This window comes from Haliotis rubra, unplaced genomic scaffold (genome assembly GCF_003918875.1).
Source record: "Haliotis rubra isolate DU_JTF1 unplaced genomic scaffold, ASM391887v1 Scf749, whole genome shotgun sequence".
Classification (NCBI taxonomy): domain Eukaryota; kingdom Metazoa; phylum Mollusca; class Gastropoda; order Lepetellida; family Haliotidae; genus Haliotis; species Haliotis rubra.
Window position 1 is genome coordinate 132,343 of NW_025767467.1, and position 19,207 is coordinate 151,549.

At 39.1% G+C, this 19,207-nt stretch overlaps 1 protein-coding gene across 1 annotated transcript in view; it reads left to right on the forward strand.

The window, feature by feature from the left end:
* LOC124260041 (chromodomain-helicase-DNA-binding protein 1-like) overlaps window positions 1–4,849 on the forward strand; it is a 46,094-nt gene extending 41,245 nt beyond the window's left edge. Inside the window, 6 exon segments of the mRNA XM_046694284.1 lie at window positions 2,298–2,711; window positions 3,128–3,238; window positions 3,519–3,697; window positions 3,823–3,943; window positions 4,278–4,445; window positions 4,677–4,849. Of these exon segments, the coding sequence (XP_046550240.1) occupies window positions 2,298–2,711; window positions 3,128–3,238; window positions 3,519–3,697; window positions 3,823–3,943; window positions 4,278–4,403 (951 nt within the window). The 3' untranslated portion in view covers window positions 4,404–4,445; window positions 4,677–4,849.
* Window positions 4,850–19,207: the final 14,358 nt, after the last annotated feature.

The window sequence follows — 19,207 nt, forward strand, 5'->3', positions numbered from 1 at the left end:
CGATGGCAGTCAACATTCGCAAAACCTCCGACCTGCGCAAACCTGAGGCAGCTACACCCTAGAGGGTTACTACTGCAGATGAGGTTCGCAAACAGCCAGGTTTGCGAAGATCTTCACACACAGAAGACTCCGGACGTGTATGATGATCCCCCCCATCCTCATACCTGATGTCACAGTCGTCAGCTAGAAGACGAAGCCTGCTTTAACAGCTACATCGGCAACTATATCAGCGCAGACATCGGGTACCAGAGATAGCAGCAGTGTCAACTCTTCACAAGTGCAGCATACTTAGAAGAGGCCTCAACGTTCTCAGAAGCATCATCAACCTTGCAGCAGTCTCAATTTACATTGCAGAACTTCAACCAGGAGCTGTTTATGCAACAGTTACAGATCAGATGATGTCGATGATGGAACGTCGCTTTGCGCAGCAGAAAGTTGCTGCAAACCTGCCTGAAGGTTGAGCAGCCTCTCCAACGCACCTGGATGAAGAGGAAAGCCTGCGCGAAGGCCCACATCTCACAGTGGGGAGATTACGTCAATCATCTTTTGCGACCTAGAGAGATATCTCAAGACTTCAGGAGGAATACATGGTCACTCCGGGACTGTTCACCTGCACGCAGATCTACGTACAGATCTACATACAGAGACTCACGTCATTATGGATCCTCAGATAGGGAAATGTCAAGTCAATGTCATCCTCAAGTGGCGGAATACCTGTGTCATTTGCGACAGACGAGACACTTAAAAGGTTCAACACTATCAACATACCTGGCTGCTCTTAGCACAGTTATCACTATGAAGACGGGTGTCAAGTTGACCAAAGTACCAGAGATACTGGCATTACTACGCTCGTTCAAGTTGGAAGACCAACAAAAGAAATTCAAGGCTCCTGCATGGGATCTGAATGTAGTACTACAACATCTCACCAGTGAAGCCTACGAGCCTCTACAACGGACATCCTTTGAACTACTGACACAGAAAACGGTGTTCCTGATCGCCCTAGCAACAGCAGCACGGATGTCAGAAAATACATGCTCTGGACTTTGAAAGAACACTATTTGAATCAACACATCGTAACATCGTACGTCTGAGACTGAGATGGGATTTCAGACAGACAGTTCCACATCCCAGCACTTTCTACAGTCCTTGGGCCACAGGATATGTAGGATCTATCCTTATGCCCTGTCAGAGCATTGAAAGTCTACCTAGAAAGGACAAAGACTAGGAGACGAAAATTCAAGCGCCTTTTCATCCCCTTATCCACCGAGATGCCCACGGAAGTCTCACGGACAACTATATCAGTATGGATGAGAGCCGTCATACTAAGGGCCTACAAAGCAGCAGGACTTGAGCCTCCACGAGCCTCCAATCCACACGAAGTCAGAGCCCTGACGTCCACACTCGCTCTGCACGGAAACTGCTCGTTATCATCTATAATGGATATTAGCACAACAACTAACGGTTCCACAAAGGCGCTGAGAAGGATCTCACCCTTTATCACGTGACTTGTAAAAAACCAACACTCTGGAGAGTAAATGGTTGAAAGTCCATGCGCATGTCTAGGACAGATTAGCATGAGTGATTAGACCCTGTACTTGTATAGGAATTACTCGTACATGAAGAAGGGTCGCATCTCCACTTGATGCACGCATCAAGAAATGGAGTTGCAATAGATAACTAATGGAACATTGACGTAAAACATCAGCCAGGAAATCCAGGAAGTGGCCTGACCCACCACCGATTCAGACGGATTCTGCAAGCATTTAGCATTAGTCAGGATAAGGAAAAATATGTGATTTTCTGATTAAAATTGATATTTTATACTTATCCTGACTCATGAGGTCAGTCCTCCCAACCTCCCTTCTCAGGGCACTCTAGATTTTCCTGTAAATCCGGGTGTCGGGCGTATAATCAGAGAGAGTGACAAACATGGCAGGTCACATGACTAAAAAGGGCGCCAAAGGAGGCAAGGGAGACTACCCGTGGGTGAGGGATGATTTTACGTCCACTTTTTAGAAGGGAACTTCAAGGGATTTCAAGTGTTCCACTATCATTCGCAAGAGGAAGGAGACAAGCATTTAGCATGAGTCAGGATAAGTATAAAAATATCAATTTTACTTAAAAAATTACATTTTTGATTAGAAAATTACATTTTTCTTCTCTTCCAACCTTTTGAATGGGTAAAAGTTAGGTTTGTTCAGGTTTTTGTAGAAATTTTATTCATTCAACTCATTGTAGGCTGAAGAACTAAAAATGTATTGTACAGTAGAAATAAGAAAACAAATTTCTGATTCCAGCCAACAAAAGCAAAAACAAAAGCATCCAAACGTCAACGAAAACCAAAGTCAAAACCTGAAATCATAGAGAATGACTTCAGTAGCTCTGATGAGAATTCCACGAAGGTGTCTGTGAAAGCTGTGAAGGAGGAGATAAATGACAGCTGCCCAGCAAGTCCCAGGAAGACCCACAAGAGTTCTGAGGAGAAGGAGGTGAAGCAGGAGGCTGAGGGGGATGTCAAGAACGAGGAGGAAGATGATGATGAAGTCGAAGAGGGGGAGATTAAGAAGAAGAAAAAAGTCAAGAAAGAGAAAAAAGAAAAGAAGGAGAAAAAGGAAAAAAAGAAAAAAGATAAAGATAAGGAGAACTTGGATCGACATGAACGAGAGAAGTCTGAGGACAAGAAAGAAGAGAAGAAGAGTAAGAATAAGAAGGTAACGATAAAGGCAAAATGTGGGAGGCATGAATTGTGCTTGTCATTGATGGCTTTATGTCTTGTTGCATGTTCTGTACTTTATATATGTAATATGTTATATAAATTATACTTCTCTATCATAAAAATGAGAGACCTAAAGTGCCTAATTTTACACAAGCATCTGGTTGTTTTTATCACTCATTTGTGAGATGAACTTTCAAAAGTGTCAGTTCAGATATTTTGCTCATTGGTCTGAAAGTCAAGTGTGAGTTGTTAGTCTTCATTACTGTTGAAAGCAACATAATTAAGTAGCAGTGTTGACAGCGATTGCTTCAGTATTTGTATTTGTTGACATATTACGCTGTTATTCTTATTTGAAAAGAACCCTGTATACTAAGGAAAACTTTGTACTGTAACTGCTGTGTTTGCTGTTAGCAGAAGAACAAGGATGGGGCTGGTCCCATGCACTTCACTGCCAACTCAGAACCTATCTCTGTCTCACAAGATGAGTCTGGCCTGGAGCTCACAAAGGAAATCTTTGCTCAGGTTCTGTATTTCACACTGAGAATATCACGGTCCCAGGAGACATATTTCCTGTGTGACATCACCTATTCCATATGCTGCATAGTTTGAAATGGACAGCAGTACAGCTGGTTATCAGAAAGAACTTGTGCCTCATGATTGTTGCCTTTATTTGAGTAGTAAAGAAAATAGGTTAATGAAGACTGAGCATGATTAATAACTGAGCATGATGAAGAAATGGCACAATAAAGTCAATACAGTGAGGCAAACTTATTACCTGCGGTCTTGTCCTCTGTGTTTTCAGTGTAAGGAGAAGATGCGCCCGGTGAAGCGAGCTCTGAAGGAGTTGGACAACCCAGAGGAAGGCTTGTCAGAGAAGGAGCAGATCATGCATATGCGACAGTGCTTGCTGAAGATTGGGGACCAGATCAGCAAGTGTCTCGTCAACATGAGCAACCCAGAGATCATCAAGCAGTGGAGAAAGTAAGTGTTGTCTAGTCCAGTGTGCTTCAATACTGAACAAGATCTGACATATATAAGATTTCTGTGCTCTTTCAACATGTTTGCACATAAAATGTAACTCCATTCTCAAACATGACTTTTTTCAGCAACCTCTGGATTTTTGTGTCAAAGTTCACTGAGCTGGACCCCATCAAACTGCACAAACTTTACAAACATGCTGTCAAGAAGCGAGATGACAACAAGGACTCTGAGCCTGCAACAGAAGAAGTGAGTCCTGCATATTGTTTATGGTGTAACGTTTTGCCTCATTGTGCCGTGATGGTTATCCATTCATCTGGCGTCAGTGACACACCAGCAAGGGAGGGAGAGCATTTCATATGGGATTTTGTGGTACACATTGAAATGTCTTAAGTTTCATTATGCTTGTTTGGGTCTCTTAATGTGAAGACAGCAAGTATGATGCTGTGAGTATTTGTATGCTTTGTTCGGTTTCGATCTGGGATGAGACCAACTTTTCATTCAGTATGAAATTAGGTGTCATTGTGATGTTGGATATCGTCATTGTATAGCGATGACTAGATCTGCATGTGATGTATTCCAGTTCCACCCAGAGAGTTCCAACTCCAATCTGTCTCAGTCATCTCTCGGAAGCAGCCACAAGACCAGCTCCAAGCGGCCCTTTGAGAAGCTTGGGGATTCGGGGAAAGAGAGATCAACCTCCTTCTAAAAAGTCCCATAGTTCAGAACAAAAAGACCGGAATAAAGACAGGTAATCAGAATTGTGCAGAGTTAAACATAGTCAAATAAAGTTCTTTCAGATTGCTGTTGGTGGCAGTTTTGGAATACTTGATGTATTAATGCAAGCTCTTATTTATAGGAGCCCTACTGTGAGATACTTTACTTAGCAAACTATGGTCTGCTGTCAAGCAATATTCCCACCCCACCCTGAGTTAAACTCCGCAGAGTTCCACATTCTCTATGACTGTCTTTATATTGACAGCTTTGTACATAATGGCCCGAAGCATGGCAGCAGCAGTAGTTCCAGTCACACGTCATCATTCCGCAATACTTTCAGCAGTGTGAAGGAGTCCTCGCGTGTAGAGAGTGGCAACTCAAGTCCCGCTGACAGGTGGCAGCATGCTAGTCCTTTAGCTCGAGCAGAGGATGTCCCCAGAAACAGGTGAGTCTGGACATGTTGTCTGTCTACCTGTTTCACTCAAGCAAGTTTAGATAAGGACCAGCTGTCCTGGGATGGAGTAATCAGGCTTGCTAACTAGATTGATGCTTGCCATTGTATCCCAGTTAATCAATTAAGCAATCAGTTCTCATTATATCAATCACTGGATTATCTTGTCCACACAGCTGGTAACGACATTAGGCCGAAACTGTCCACCGATGACTCTCCAGTCGATTTTGCTTTTCATGTTCATTGGTTATTTGTTAACCTTGGCTGAAACATTTCTTTGGCTGTTGAGGAAAGCGTTGAGGGGCTTACATGATCACCTGTGGACTGCTTATAACATATCTCTGACCCCCAGTATACTGGAGAGCATATGTCATTGTATGTAATGAGTAGAAGTTAAGTCACGTTTGTTCAAATCTACACTGTTTGCACTTAACATCTTTGTCGTAAACACTGTTACAAAATGTTTCTTTCTCCCAGTAGGTTGTGCACCAATTCTTCCATAATGCACCATATATTTCTGTTCCAAAATAATTATTGTTTATAACTTACTTTGTCGTTTTTAGCTGCAGATCCATATGGCATCATTTTTTGAATATTTCAGTGTGTTTTGAAAAATTAAAGTGTTACATTTGGAGTGTTTTTATAAAGAATAGCACCTGCAGTGTTAATGATGGTATGATTAAGGACATCTGGGGTTGGATATTAGCTTTTGTTTCTTATTGCCACTTTATAAGTTGACTTTCACAATTACATGATTTATGACAGGTACAGTGAAGGCAGCTCGAGTTCATACAATCGTTATAATGAACCTCATCGTCCGCATCCCAGCAATGACAGTAAACAAGATGCATATCACAGGTAACATCCTCAGTTGTCAAGTTTACAAGTGATACAATGGTCAAAACAAGTTGAAGAACACCCACAATGGGAAGTCAGTCTCTGTGTGCAATACCCACCAGAAATGAGAGATTAAGTTTAGTCTAATGAAAAAATTGTATGTTCTTATACTGAACAATAACAGTTGGTAGTTATACAGAGCTCCACATAAGCTGTTTATTTGCGTATAATACGCTATAGAAAAGTTGAAATACACAAGAAAAATAAATGTCAGCGTATGAAAAAACACTAAATATTTACATTTACGCGATGTCGAAATAATGCGTATTTACCCAAAACATCAAAATCATGTTGCGTATCATATCAATTCAAGCCAATCGAACTTAAAGTATTTCCATCTCCAAATATTCGCGATTAAAAGAATGCGATAAAAATGTGCAATGCAGATAGAATACCAATCATGGTTTATTAACCCTTCACTGATTGTCCCATCCATAAACTGTGACCAATCAAATAGCTCTACATGTCCTGTAAACAAATCAATAATGGCAAGTAAGCCTGGTCGAAAGCTTCCACACGCTCAAAGGAAAATATCTAGTTTTTTTACACTTTACAAACAGAAACATCTTCATTAGAGGACTGCTAGATAAATTAATAGGCAAGTACTGTTTCACAATCAGAATCACTTGTCGGTGATATTTTAAATTATCTTATAACATTAGCTATTCGTAGCGTGGAAGTGAAACAACACATGGGAACAAGGTTTTGAAAAAAACTGTTAGTGTGAAGACATTGTGGTTATATCATCTTAAAACTTCTTGGTATCTTGTTTTAAGACTGAAGATTTAGACTAAGGCACATATTATTTCTTACAGCACAAGTGGATAAAACTGTATAAGCGTAATGCTATAATTTAGCATTATTAGTTATTCATCTGTCGCCCGTGAAGGTCTGGGTTAGAATATTCATCTTCAGTAACCCATGCTTCTCGTAAGAGGTGACTAACGGGATCGGGTGGTCAGGCTCGCTGACTTGGTTGACACATGTCATCGGTTCCCAATTGCGCGGATCGATGCTCATGCTGTTGATCACTGGCTTGTCTGGTCCAGACTCGATTATTTACAGACCGTCGCCATATAGCTGGAATATTGCTGAGTGCGGCATAAAACTCAGCTCACTCACTATTCATCTGTCCTGGAGGATTTTGTCTTGTCTCTATTATTATTATACTTATTTGAAATGAATATCCGGATTTAAAAAAGATGGTGGGTATCTGAAAGTATAGCTACCACTTGAAATTGGAAATACCCGCTTAGTTTCAAAAGTATGGGTATCATACCCACATGGCCATAAGCTTATCTGGAGCTCTGGTTATATCTTTGGAGATTGTTTGTTAGTGAAGACCCCTAAATTATCCAGCTAATGTCCTCAAGTGTCAGTGAGTTTCCCTGTTGAGTTTCAGTTGACAACTTCAAATAAAATGTTAATGCATACTGCAGTGTTAAAATACTCAGTCATTTCTTACACATCTTATGGGCAGTGGGTTGCACTGTGGTTAAAGTGTTCGTTCGCCCGTCAAGTCGAAGACCCAGGTTTGATTCCCCACATGGGTATAATGCCCCACATGGGTACAATGCCTGAAGCCCATTTCTGGTGTCCCCTGCCGTGATATTGCTGGAAAATTGCTAAGAGCTGTGTAAAAGCCAACTCACTCATTCTTTTACATCTTGAAACACTGATAAAATGTAACAATGTTCAAAACTGCAATACATCCATGTCACTCTCCACATCCTCGGCAAATGATGGAGGTGAGACATTATTTCCCTATCACAGTAACTGCCTGGTTTACCAAGAGTTTGTGACTTCAGGTACAATAATGACCGGCACTCCAGCAGTGGACGGAGCGGTCATCAAGGGGGATCAGGGTACCATCGTCATGAATGGGGAGCTAGCGCCGGGGGTAGCGGCGATGGTCGCCAGTCCAACTACCGTGCAGACCACCACCGTAATGACCACTATCGTCCAGAGTACGGCCACCACTACAGAGAACATGATAGTCACTATCAGAGACAAGGAGATGACTGGGGGACAAGGTCAGTACAACAGTCACAGCCTGCCAAATTAATTTTTTAAAGACAAGTCCAGAGGAAAAGTGGGAGCCTTATTTCAGTAGTCATCAATGTTTTTAGCTTGTCCGGAGACAAAAAAATGTAATGTTCTATCTTCTATTACTTTTATTCAGTGCTACTGAGTAGCAAAATGTAAGCATTGGGAAGTTGTTCATAGATCTCAAATACTACATACATATCGGTGAGGACCACCATCAGTACTCTTCTTCAGCACAATCGAGTTGTCTTTAAGCTAGCGGACTTGAGTGAATTTTGAAGGCTACTTTTAATATGGCAGGGCTCTTTTATTCTGTTTCTTTATTATATTTTCTATTCACCCAAATGTCTTTTTATGAGTTTGATGAGACTGTTTAGTGTCCTATCACGTTCACAGTGGTTGTCAGAAGCCTTGATGACACTGACTGATAATTGAAACTTATGTTGTTTTATCAAGTTATAAAAAGATTGACAGACTGGTCAGCTAACATTTTGTTAATGTGTGGGCTCAAATGATTGTCCAATATTACATACTCGCTCCAGTAAAATTTACAGTAATATTACTCGTATATAAAAATATATGGGTATTCTTAACTTAAGCACAGGTGTTTACTGTGTATCAAATAGTGTAACACTTAAAATAATGATAGTTTATGTCACTTAATCAATTTTTATAGACATATTGTCTTGTCAAATGAACTGCTCTATTTATTATTAGAGACATTGATTTGTGGCCACCATTGTATACAGAAGCTTACACTTGTAAGAAAGCCCTTGTCAAGACAATTGGGCAATTGTGTATGAAGCAAGCAAGCTTAAAATTGATGTATATAGCTAAATGTGAGTAGTTCCTGCTTTGCGACTTCAATCACAGTTGTGCTGAATCATGATACCACAAGTGTCTGTTATTGCTGGAATATTGCTAAAAGCAGTGTAAAACTAAACACTTGCATTTGTCAGATTGGTTGGTTCAATTTATAACCCAGTTCACTGTGTGACATATGATATGTTGAAAATCATTCATTGATTTGTCTCAGTTTCAACATGAAATTATTCAGTATTATAAGTGCAGAAATTTGCTACTATACAACCGTCGATATATGTTCTCCAATAAGACTTTCAAGGTGTAGGTAGTGGCTAACTTCCACTAGTTGAACCCATGGCTGTTTTATCCTCCAGAGCGGCCTGGTCAATCAACAATCTCTTATTACTAATGAGGTGAGATGTATCAGGTTCACTTTAGTTATACTACTAAGCCTTTTGTTTGTCAACCTTGGAACAAGGTTTTATTCACATGGGATTTTGTGGGTTTGCTTTTATACTTAGGGCTGAAATCAAATGTTTGCATCCAAAAGTTAAGAACCAGTCCCCGCATTCTGTAGTTTCTCATCTGCAGCTTCGACGCATTACTTTATTTGTAACTTCAATGATATTTCATTTGTAACTTGAATCACATTTAAATATTTTCACAATATACTGATGTGTTATTCCCGACTTCTTGCAGCCCTAAGTATGGAAATGTCCTATTTTGGTCTTTGGTTCACTTTGTTTTGTCCAGTGGGTCTGGACTTTGTGTGTATGGCAAAGAATATAGGGGAATGGGTGCTTTTGTTATTGTTGTGACAGTGTCATTAGACTAAATGTATTTAGATTATAGACAAGTCATAAACTCTATTAAATGTCTCTGATCATATAAGCTCAGCTGTAAGTGTTTCAGGACAGTTGCAGGGTTTTTAGTACTGTGAATGAGTATATAGTGCAATATTTAGATTTGTGGAGCAAAATCACTGATGGCTATTGTTTTCAGGAGGGTTTGACCAAATGCAGTTTTCTCAAATGTTTTTCTGTATTTCAGGAAGCGCAAGAGTGATGAGCATTCTGATCGCCGCTCTCACAAAGACCCAAGGCTGGACCAGAACCGTTCTTCCACCTCAGTGCACACTGAATCTAGTCAGTCCAAGCACTGATACTGGCTGTTGCTAGGAGATCTGAATGTGTCTTGTGCCCCATGAGCTCAACATGGTGTTCTAGACATGGTGCTTCCATGGTGGGGATCATTTCTACCATGTACATTCCTGTCACCATCTTGAAAGAATGTTGCTATCACTTCCTTGAAGGGTTGGACTGTTTGTGGTGTGGTAAATGCTGCCTTATATACAGAAACCAGTGAGAATGTGTCGTGCCTGTGTGTTGTGGGACTTGAGTTTGGCACTGTATTGACATCTTGCTATTCATTCAGCAGCCAGGTATTCCTTGCATCAGACTTGTGGACAATGTGTGGCAATCCAGCATCCAAAGATCTTCCAGTATTTTACTGATCACCTTTTGAACACTGTCCATAATATGTGAAGATCTGTTTAGAGTCAGTCCCACACAGCATCTTCATTTGAATGTTTACATGCTTGTGTTTCCTGAAGCCAGTACAGAGACTGTCGACAGTTCACTTAACACTGCCCATACTTGTATATTGAAACCTTGATTCAACACAACATGCCATGCATCTCATTCTTACCTGTTCCTGGAATTCTGTCATGCAGGAATTGTCATTGATTTGAATGACTCAAAAGTATCACAATGTGGTTGTAGCATGCAGGGATCCTGGTCTTCAGATACAGTGAAACCCCAGTAGACTGGAAGTGCTTGCTTGTACATGATCCTGTTTGGAAAGTCTAAGTGTAAAGGATAAAATGTCCTGATGATTTGGTCTTCTTGAAGTCTGATCATCTGTCTGGTTTCTTGTTAACCTGGAGACAGATGCACTTATACACCCCTGTCCAGTATTAGCAATGCCTGTACTTCCCAGTGTAGGCTGCACCATGGCAGCTAGATCCTGCATCAACATGGGGTGATGAGAGCTCCTGCTTTCACTGTGGAAGCTTGTCCTTAAGGCAACAGCACACTGACTGCCCTCTTCTTTGTCGAGGGATATCAATTATTGTCAGCTTGTTCTCATTGCAATATTGCTACAATGTTTGCAGGTGCGATGTTGAATTTTAACTCTCTCACCTCTGCTTTTGTCGGAAAGAAATGTTTCTTTCACTTTGCCAAATATATCTATTGGAAGCTGTTCATTTGCTGGACATTTGGATAAGTATTTGTTTGCCCTGCTTGTCTGGTGACAACCATCACCATAACCAATGAAGCTTAAACAGCACATGCTTCTTCCAAGCAAAGACAACCCACATTGAAAAGTTGGTATGTCAAATTTGTTCAAAAAAATTATTTAACCTTTGTTCTTCAACTGTACTGAAAGCTGAAACTTCTTATGGCCATTAATTTGATTTTGTCTTTTAGTACATATGTTTTGTAGTGGGGCTCAATACATATATTGAATCCTCTTTTCAATATGGCCTCCACAGCATCCATGTTGTAAAAGTTAAATATGACCATTTCTCTGCCCTTTTGGGACAAAATGTAATGAAATTTAGCATTTTTATCTTGTGTGATTCAACACAACTGTCTCCTAATAATAAATATTGCTTTAATCATTCGAATATCTTCTTCAAACAGGGAAATATTTGAATACCAATGGTGACAGCAAGTTGGTTTAGTGGCTGTCTGTGTTAATATGTTGCTGCATGTCCAGGTGAGCTACAGTGGAGTGACACTGTTTTGTAGTTGTTACTATGTAAGAAAAGGCAGTGGTTTTTACTTCATCACGTGTATTGAGAGTGTTTTTTGGAATGGGGAAAGTAATGTAGATACAGGTGATCTATTTTTATGAAGTATTGGTCACAGTGAAGATGCACACTTGTCTTTCAGACTCAGTGGCTTTGTACAGATGTAGCCAACATGACACAATGTGGACATACTTATTGCCAGTTCTCACACCAATGTGTATAACAGCTGGTCAGGCTAGCTTTAGCTTACAGGGCACAAGCTAAATGATTTTGAAATTATACTGTCACTTTGTGGAACCTTTCAGTAATATGTAGAGCAATACATAGCATGATCGATCAGATCCATTGCATCGAGAAAATAGAATATGTCTGGTGGAAGGATGAGTGGGACATTTGAACAGTTACATCTCAGGGTGTTGGTCATTATTCATAGTAACCGTTGCTGCACTTGTGTCAACATTAAACAATCTTTTCAATATAATGGAGACCTGGTTATAGGAGTCCGGAACCCAAAGACACCTTGGTGCAAAAACCGTTCGAATCTTGTCTTGCATAACATTGACAATGAAGATATTCTTCCTGTTTACATATGTGTAGCACATCATATCATTGTCTATGCAAAATGCATATTGCCATTATTATCATTGTCACCATCATCATCAATCATCATCATAATCATCATCACCACCCATGCTCATTATGGCTTCACTGAAATGTGGACTCCAGGAAACTAATCCCTGTCAGTAAAAGTTCTTTAGTTGCCTTTTCTGTTTTGGTTACTGATAGGATTAAAGCAGTTAGATGGTAATGATTGTTTATCCAATATTAGGATGCGACATTAGACATGGTTAACATGGACTAAGAGTGATGTTACTGCACGGCAAATTCAGAAGTATGTTATGGTCAACTAATTGATTTTTCACAGAGAATGTGTTGGGTTCAGTTATTTCTTACCATGGTGACTGTTGATAATGCTCAGGCAGTACCATCACAGACGTATCAGGTTGACCCTGTAGACTGTACAGTTGTACAAATGGCTTAATTTATGAAAAGAGCAGGTGATTTACTCTTTTTTGAAGTAATTTTGACATGAAATGCATATCTATGAAGCAACCATTCCAAGTAACCTTCCCAAGGCAAGCTACTTAACTGACAATAAATGTCCAGAGGACTACTCCCTTGCCTTGGGAAGATGATTCCAAGTAGGTTTAAGTATTTTAACCCTTGATCGTCCCCCATGTTTCCATGCATTTACCCAAGACGCCATGGTTCATTTCCTGTATTTCACACAGGCTTCATACATTGACATTGTTCTCGCATTGTTGTTGATCACATTGTCTTTCTCTGTACAATTTCAGTTGTTAAGTATTTGGTTTCAATATTTGATTTTGTTGACATCAGTTCCACTATGTTCAAATGCCTAAAAGTGAATTATGTTTGTGTATGAGGAAAGAAATGTGATAAAGTATTGTGTGCTGTACAGTGTGTTAAATAACACAAACAACCTGTAAATTGTATGTATGTATATAGTGTAAAATATGCAAAGTCATGAAAATAAAATTGTGAATTTTGTCCCTGTATTGTCTTCTGTATAGATGTTCATTTCACCCTGTCTACAGTTAGTGTAATCTCTGTGTAGGTTAAGGACACTGATGATATGCCATTTCAGACTCCTTGAAAAAAAGAAAGAAAATAAAGACATTCGAAAGCATATTTTTGTTGCTGATGAAGTGACACAGGTCTATATCTGAACACTCTTGAGTGACGACGTTTTGCAAACAGGACAGCATGGCTCACTGTGAAGACATTACAAGTGAAATGACCAGGTCATGAGAACTTGGTATCTTGTGTACATCTAGTCTGTTATTGTCTAGCACCTTCTTGTTCAGGACTAAGACAGATCTGACTTTGTTGTTAGCCTCCCAGCCTGTTGCGCATTTTGCAGACATCTACACATCCCTTGTGAGTTCTATATGGTTCCTACCTGGGTCATGACAGGAGCTGTTAGTGGTTCCTCAGGAACAGTGCTACTGCTGTACAGAGTCTAGTTCTGATGATGTGTCACACACAGCAGATTTGTTTAACCTGTGTGGGAGATGGCTTACAGCATCAATTCCCTGCCATTGCTGATCTGCTGACTTGTATGTACATTATAGTGGTGTACCCTGGCTCTTCCATCAGCTTGATCCTGCCATCATCCATGTACATCAATATCACCCATGTTTCTGTTTTGTGGGCTTTGTAAGTGCAGTTATACACACATTTAACAAAATGGCAATAAAACTCCATTTCCAATGGCAATGATTTGTTCCAATAAGGGTTGTGGTTTTACCACCAAGTGCTGTGTTTCCAAACCTGCACATGACAAGGGAGATAATTCTTCATCCTTGTGACCCGTGGGAAGTGCAAAGGTCATGATTGACTACTTCCTGTTTCATCCCAAGACCATGTGCCCTGATTGCCTGTGGACATGTGTTGAGATGGCCTCTGAGAACAGACTTTAACAGTGTCATGACCTCTACATCAGTCCATGATTTGACCAACACTTCATCTGGATTCTTCATTTCTCACACTCACACTGCTCTACTGTAATCACCTTCTATAATACTAATTGTCACATTTTTATCTTTCCATTCACCATTTTCAAGTGCTTTGAACTTAGATTTTATTTCTCTTTTTAAAACATTAAACAGAGGTTCAATCTGACGTACATTTGTAAATATAGAATTTAACTTTCTGACATCAAAGCAGTATGATTTCTCTGTAACTCTGCAGCATAAATGAACTGCAAAAGGATTTTTGTTGACCATCTGTAAATTTTAACCAGAAAGGCAGTGCTTTTTGGCTGTAAGAACATGTAAAGGTTCAAAGTGTGATGTATTACATTATTACAATTTATCAATTTATACAATCTTTGAAACTGATTTATAGCAAGTGTTCATTACAAGGCAATACGTTATGAATTATCTTAAAAACCAATTGCTTAACTTATTGTCTAATGTCAACTTCATACTTAGTTTCCATCAAGATGTATCAACTGGAAGAGCTTTAAAACACTGTTCTGTAACACATTAAACCAAAATATCAATTTACTTGAGTTTCATTAAGAGGAAGACCATTTTTCTCATCAAAGTCATTCAATACATGAACCCATGAGTGAATATTTTGTCCAGTAAATCTTGCATTTATGACACTATGGTAGTCTCTTTTTGCTCTATCTGTATCGTATTTTGGATCCAACTCTTCTTTTTTTACCAAAGTATTCCCTCTCTTTTAGAAGGTCTCTTTCAAAATTATACCAGAAGCTCTCTACTGATTATTAATACTCTTTCTTATAAATAGAGTGCAGTGGTAAGGCGTCTGCCTATCACGCTGAAGGCCCAGGTTCGATCCCTGGTGGCAGCATCTAGGTTTGGTCCTGACGTAGGCACATTTGCGTAGTATTCTTGGACAAGGTACTTAAATCCTCATTGTCTCAATTCACCCAGCTGTGAAATGGTACCCGTGAGGATGTGCTGGCAATGTGAGTGTTTAGTTCATTGCGCCTAACAGGCAGAATGGCTGTATTGTCCTCAGGGAGTTGAAAAAAGTGACGAAAAGTACGATAAGTGTCCTATGACCGGGGATAGTAATGTACGTAGCGCTGTGAGCAGGCAATGTACCTGGATATGAGGGCCATATAAACAGACCATTACTATTACTACATGTATTACTAAATTGAATATTTTTATGATCAAATTAACAATGTCATCCTCTTCTTTTATATATATTTTATTATAACTTCCAGATAAAAATTTGGTAAATTTAACTTCAGTTTTTTAAGTTCAAACTCATATTGTAATAATGAGTGAGTGAGTTTAGTTTTACACCGCACTCAGCGATATTCCAGCTATATGGCGGCAGTGTGTAAATAATCGAGTCTGGACCAGACAATCCAGTGATCAACAGCATGAGCATCGATTCGCGCAATTGGGAACCGATGACATGTGTCAACCAAGTTAGCGAGCCTGACCACCCGATCCGTTAGTCACCTCTTACAACAAGCATGGGCTACTGAAGGTTCATTCTAGCCCAGACCTTCACGGGTCCATATTGTAATAGAAAAGCTACCGTAACTTGTTTGTAAAACTCAGAAACAATGGCTTCCCAAAACTGACCTGTTTAATGAAATCTGATATCCAAACAAGTTTAAGAACTTCACTTATGTCCACCACCGTGAAATTATATAAAAATTGCTAAAAACAGTGTTAAACCATACTCACTCACACTAACTCTTTTTCCTTGACCTCTTCTCAGTTTGACTCTTCTACATATACTTATTGATTGTTCTGCCGATCTGTTTCAGATTTACAATGGCTACTGGAAAACATCTATGAGGAAGAACTAATCATGAAATTGCTGCAGAATTTGTAAGCAAATATCTACCATAAATAGTAACATTTGATAAGCTATCTAATCATTTCACCAAAATGTCTACTATAATGTTTGCTTAAAAGCCATACTAAATATTTGTATTTGTCAACCTTCTTTAAATGACATAGAAGTCTGTGTTGCACTATTGTGATTCAAATTCAAGATTTAATGACATTTATATTCAGACCTGTATATTTGTTGATTTTTGTCATATGCAATTGTGTTTAAAGCAGATTTTTCTGTTTTAAGAATTGGTGCAGAATCATCAGCAACATATACCTTTGAGTTTTTTCTTATTTATGATTACACCTTCTATTTTACCTAGCAATGGAACTTAATGTTTATTATCTCAACATATCATAAATATATGTGTGTACTGTTAAGGGAACCCTCATTTCGCTTCCCTGCACTAATGATAATAATTGGTGACTTGCTCATCGATTATTACACATGAATCCACGTCTTTGAGGCATAAAAGTATGAGATCAATAAACTAATCGGGAAACCCAAACTTATTCAAAGCCAAATGGATAAACTGCCGTTCTACTGATACAAATGTCTTTTCATAATCCCAAAACATTACATATGCTTTTTCATCATAAATTTCAATTAGATCCATAAAAAATCTGAATCAGTTCATAAATGACTCTTTTCTTTAAAAACCCCCAAACATTGAGTGTTTCATCAATTAGATAATCTATAATGAACCTTATGACAATCTGAAAAATGCTACAGCCAAATTTGTAATCAAGATTGTATAAAGTGAATCTACAGTAGTTCTCGTGTGGGATCATGCGAGCAAATCTTCCTTTGTAGAGAAGGTTAGTGTTCATGTGTAATGGTGTTTTATTTGTTCCCACAATAGTTTTTGTGGTTCCCATGGCCAACCATCTCTCCCTGGTGATGTATTACTCACCATGCTTCCCAGAGCTAATCTCAACTCTTTCTCAGTTACATCCTTCCTAACAAGATCTTTATCATGATCACTCACTTGGGGCACTGCTTGATTGAAATATTCAGTTGTGTCCTTTCCAGAGTGTGATGTGTTTATTGTGTATTTGTTCATATTTTCAAAATGGAAAAATATTCAAGAATTCTTATCAAAACACACAGACAGACAGACAGACACAGACAGTTTTTATTCAGTAATGGGGCCTTTGGCCCATAATACAGGCAAATGACATAAATATTGTATTTAATGAGAGTGCGCAGTTTGACTCTGCAGCTCTACATCCTGGAAATAATCAATTTCTTCACATGATACAAGTATAAGTGAACATTGTATATGACATCATGCTTATCGTGTCCTCTGTAAGTACATCATCTGGCCTTTTCAGTGAGGTTATAGCACTCTTTACCTGTCTCATTCCAGATTATAGAACATATGCATCCCAACCTTTTCCTGTATAGTCCTTCCAATTTGTCAACCAACTCATTTTGTATACTTATATTTTCTTCAGTTGGATTTTCTATATTATTTGCAATGGATAGAGAAAAAAAATCTGTTTAGACTGAGTTTAAATATATTTCTTCTCCATGTATATTCAATTTTATTTCAATTTAAAATTCTCCAAGCATCACAAATAAGGACAAAACTTTATGGATGTACAACTTGTTTATTCAGTGACATGTACAGAGCAGGAGAGGTGGGACATGTTTATACAAGACACACAGCAGTTAGGGTTGGTTGATGAGTTCGTCGTATGCTGAGGGGATGAAATAACCTTGATCTCTGTTGATCAGGGGTCGTTTAATGTGGATGGCTTCGGTTAATTTCCGTTTGGTGAAGTCAGGTTGGTTGGTTGCCAGTATTGTGTATTCATTCCAGTTGATTTGGTGATTGGTATGGATATGTTTTCTTGCTGTGGTTAATGTTGTTAACATATTGATACAATGAAAAATATTGAGGTTGCAATATTTCACTCCATGTGTATGTAGCAGGGCATGGAGTCATCCCACAGATGACATTCTTTACCTCTTTGGTCATGTGGACAAGGCGTCTGACTTCGGATCAGAAGGTCCGTGGTTCGAAACCAGCACGGACTCGGAAATTGTGTACATGTCGACCGTGGTGAGAAAAGATATTATTTCAAAACATTGAAGAGTAACAGTAAGATGGTAGGAGTAACTAACTGTATACACAATTCAGGAACACATCATGCATCCATAATCATGCATGGTCTATGTAATACAACTTAATTTCCAATTTGATGAAAACCGTTGACATTATAAATAGAATCTATATATAAAATGAAATATGGTATGAAGGCTAAGCCCTCCAGAAACAAAATGGGTTTAAAGTTATTTAAAGATGATTTTTATGTCATTTGGGGTTAGTGTATAAGCCAAAGGCCAAACATTTAAGTTTAAATATAACAAAATATTTCATAATTTTCTTATAATCCGGACAATTCGGTTTTATAACAATGTTCTCTCATTATAATAGCTGTTACATTGTTAAAAAGTATGTTTTTTAATTTTCAATAATGAGTGAGTTTAGAGAGGTAATGCGTGACACTGAGGTAAAATGCGCGAGTCTCGCGCAGGATGAGTGAGAGTTGACAGGTATGTATATACTACTGTAAGGTAAGTTCAACACACAGAAACAAAGACTGCGTGGTTATCACTCAAGCTCCTACACATCGCGTGCCACCTTCGCCAGCCTCTGGTATCATCACAACCTCACTGTGCAAGCGGCCATTACAAAATCTTGAAATTTGCCCGCTAACTGAATCAGAATGTAGTTACGTTTATATTTTTGTGTATAACATTTGGAATACCATTATAGTCAATCTGAAACGTTCTACGACTGACTTTCTATTTCCCAGATTGATACACAGAGTTTGCAGACTAACGAGGGGAAAACACTCAACTCGCCCTTGCATTCAGATTTTCAAAGGGCGAAGGGTATTCGGCGTCACGACAATCACAAAACGTGTTTGTTAACACGCTGACAGAGACCATAAAATAACGATATACTGCTCTAACAACACTTCGTTAGCCACCCGCACCCTTGCATTGGTTGCTGGTGCCTATTGGTGACTGGAAGGAGCCGAACGGGCTGTTGCTCTGAGGAGTTTTGTTATCGCGCTGTGAAGTGCCGCCTACTGGACCCAGTATGGAGCTTTACAAAGGGAACAACGCGGCTATTGCCTGTACCACGTTTTTATCATAAATATCACGATGTTACAGAGTTTTTGAAAATGTCATGTAGTATCACAATTAACATGAAATATCACTGAATTGTGCATATCAAGAAACCAGTTTTATGCTATTGTGTGAGTATTTCCGCGAAGCCTTCTTGATCGAGGACACCAGAGTGAAAGCTATGGACTGGTTGTGTAAAAGGTGATTGGACCTTGAAACAAGC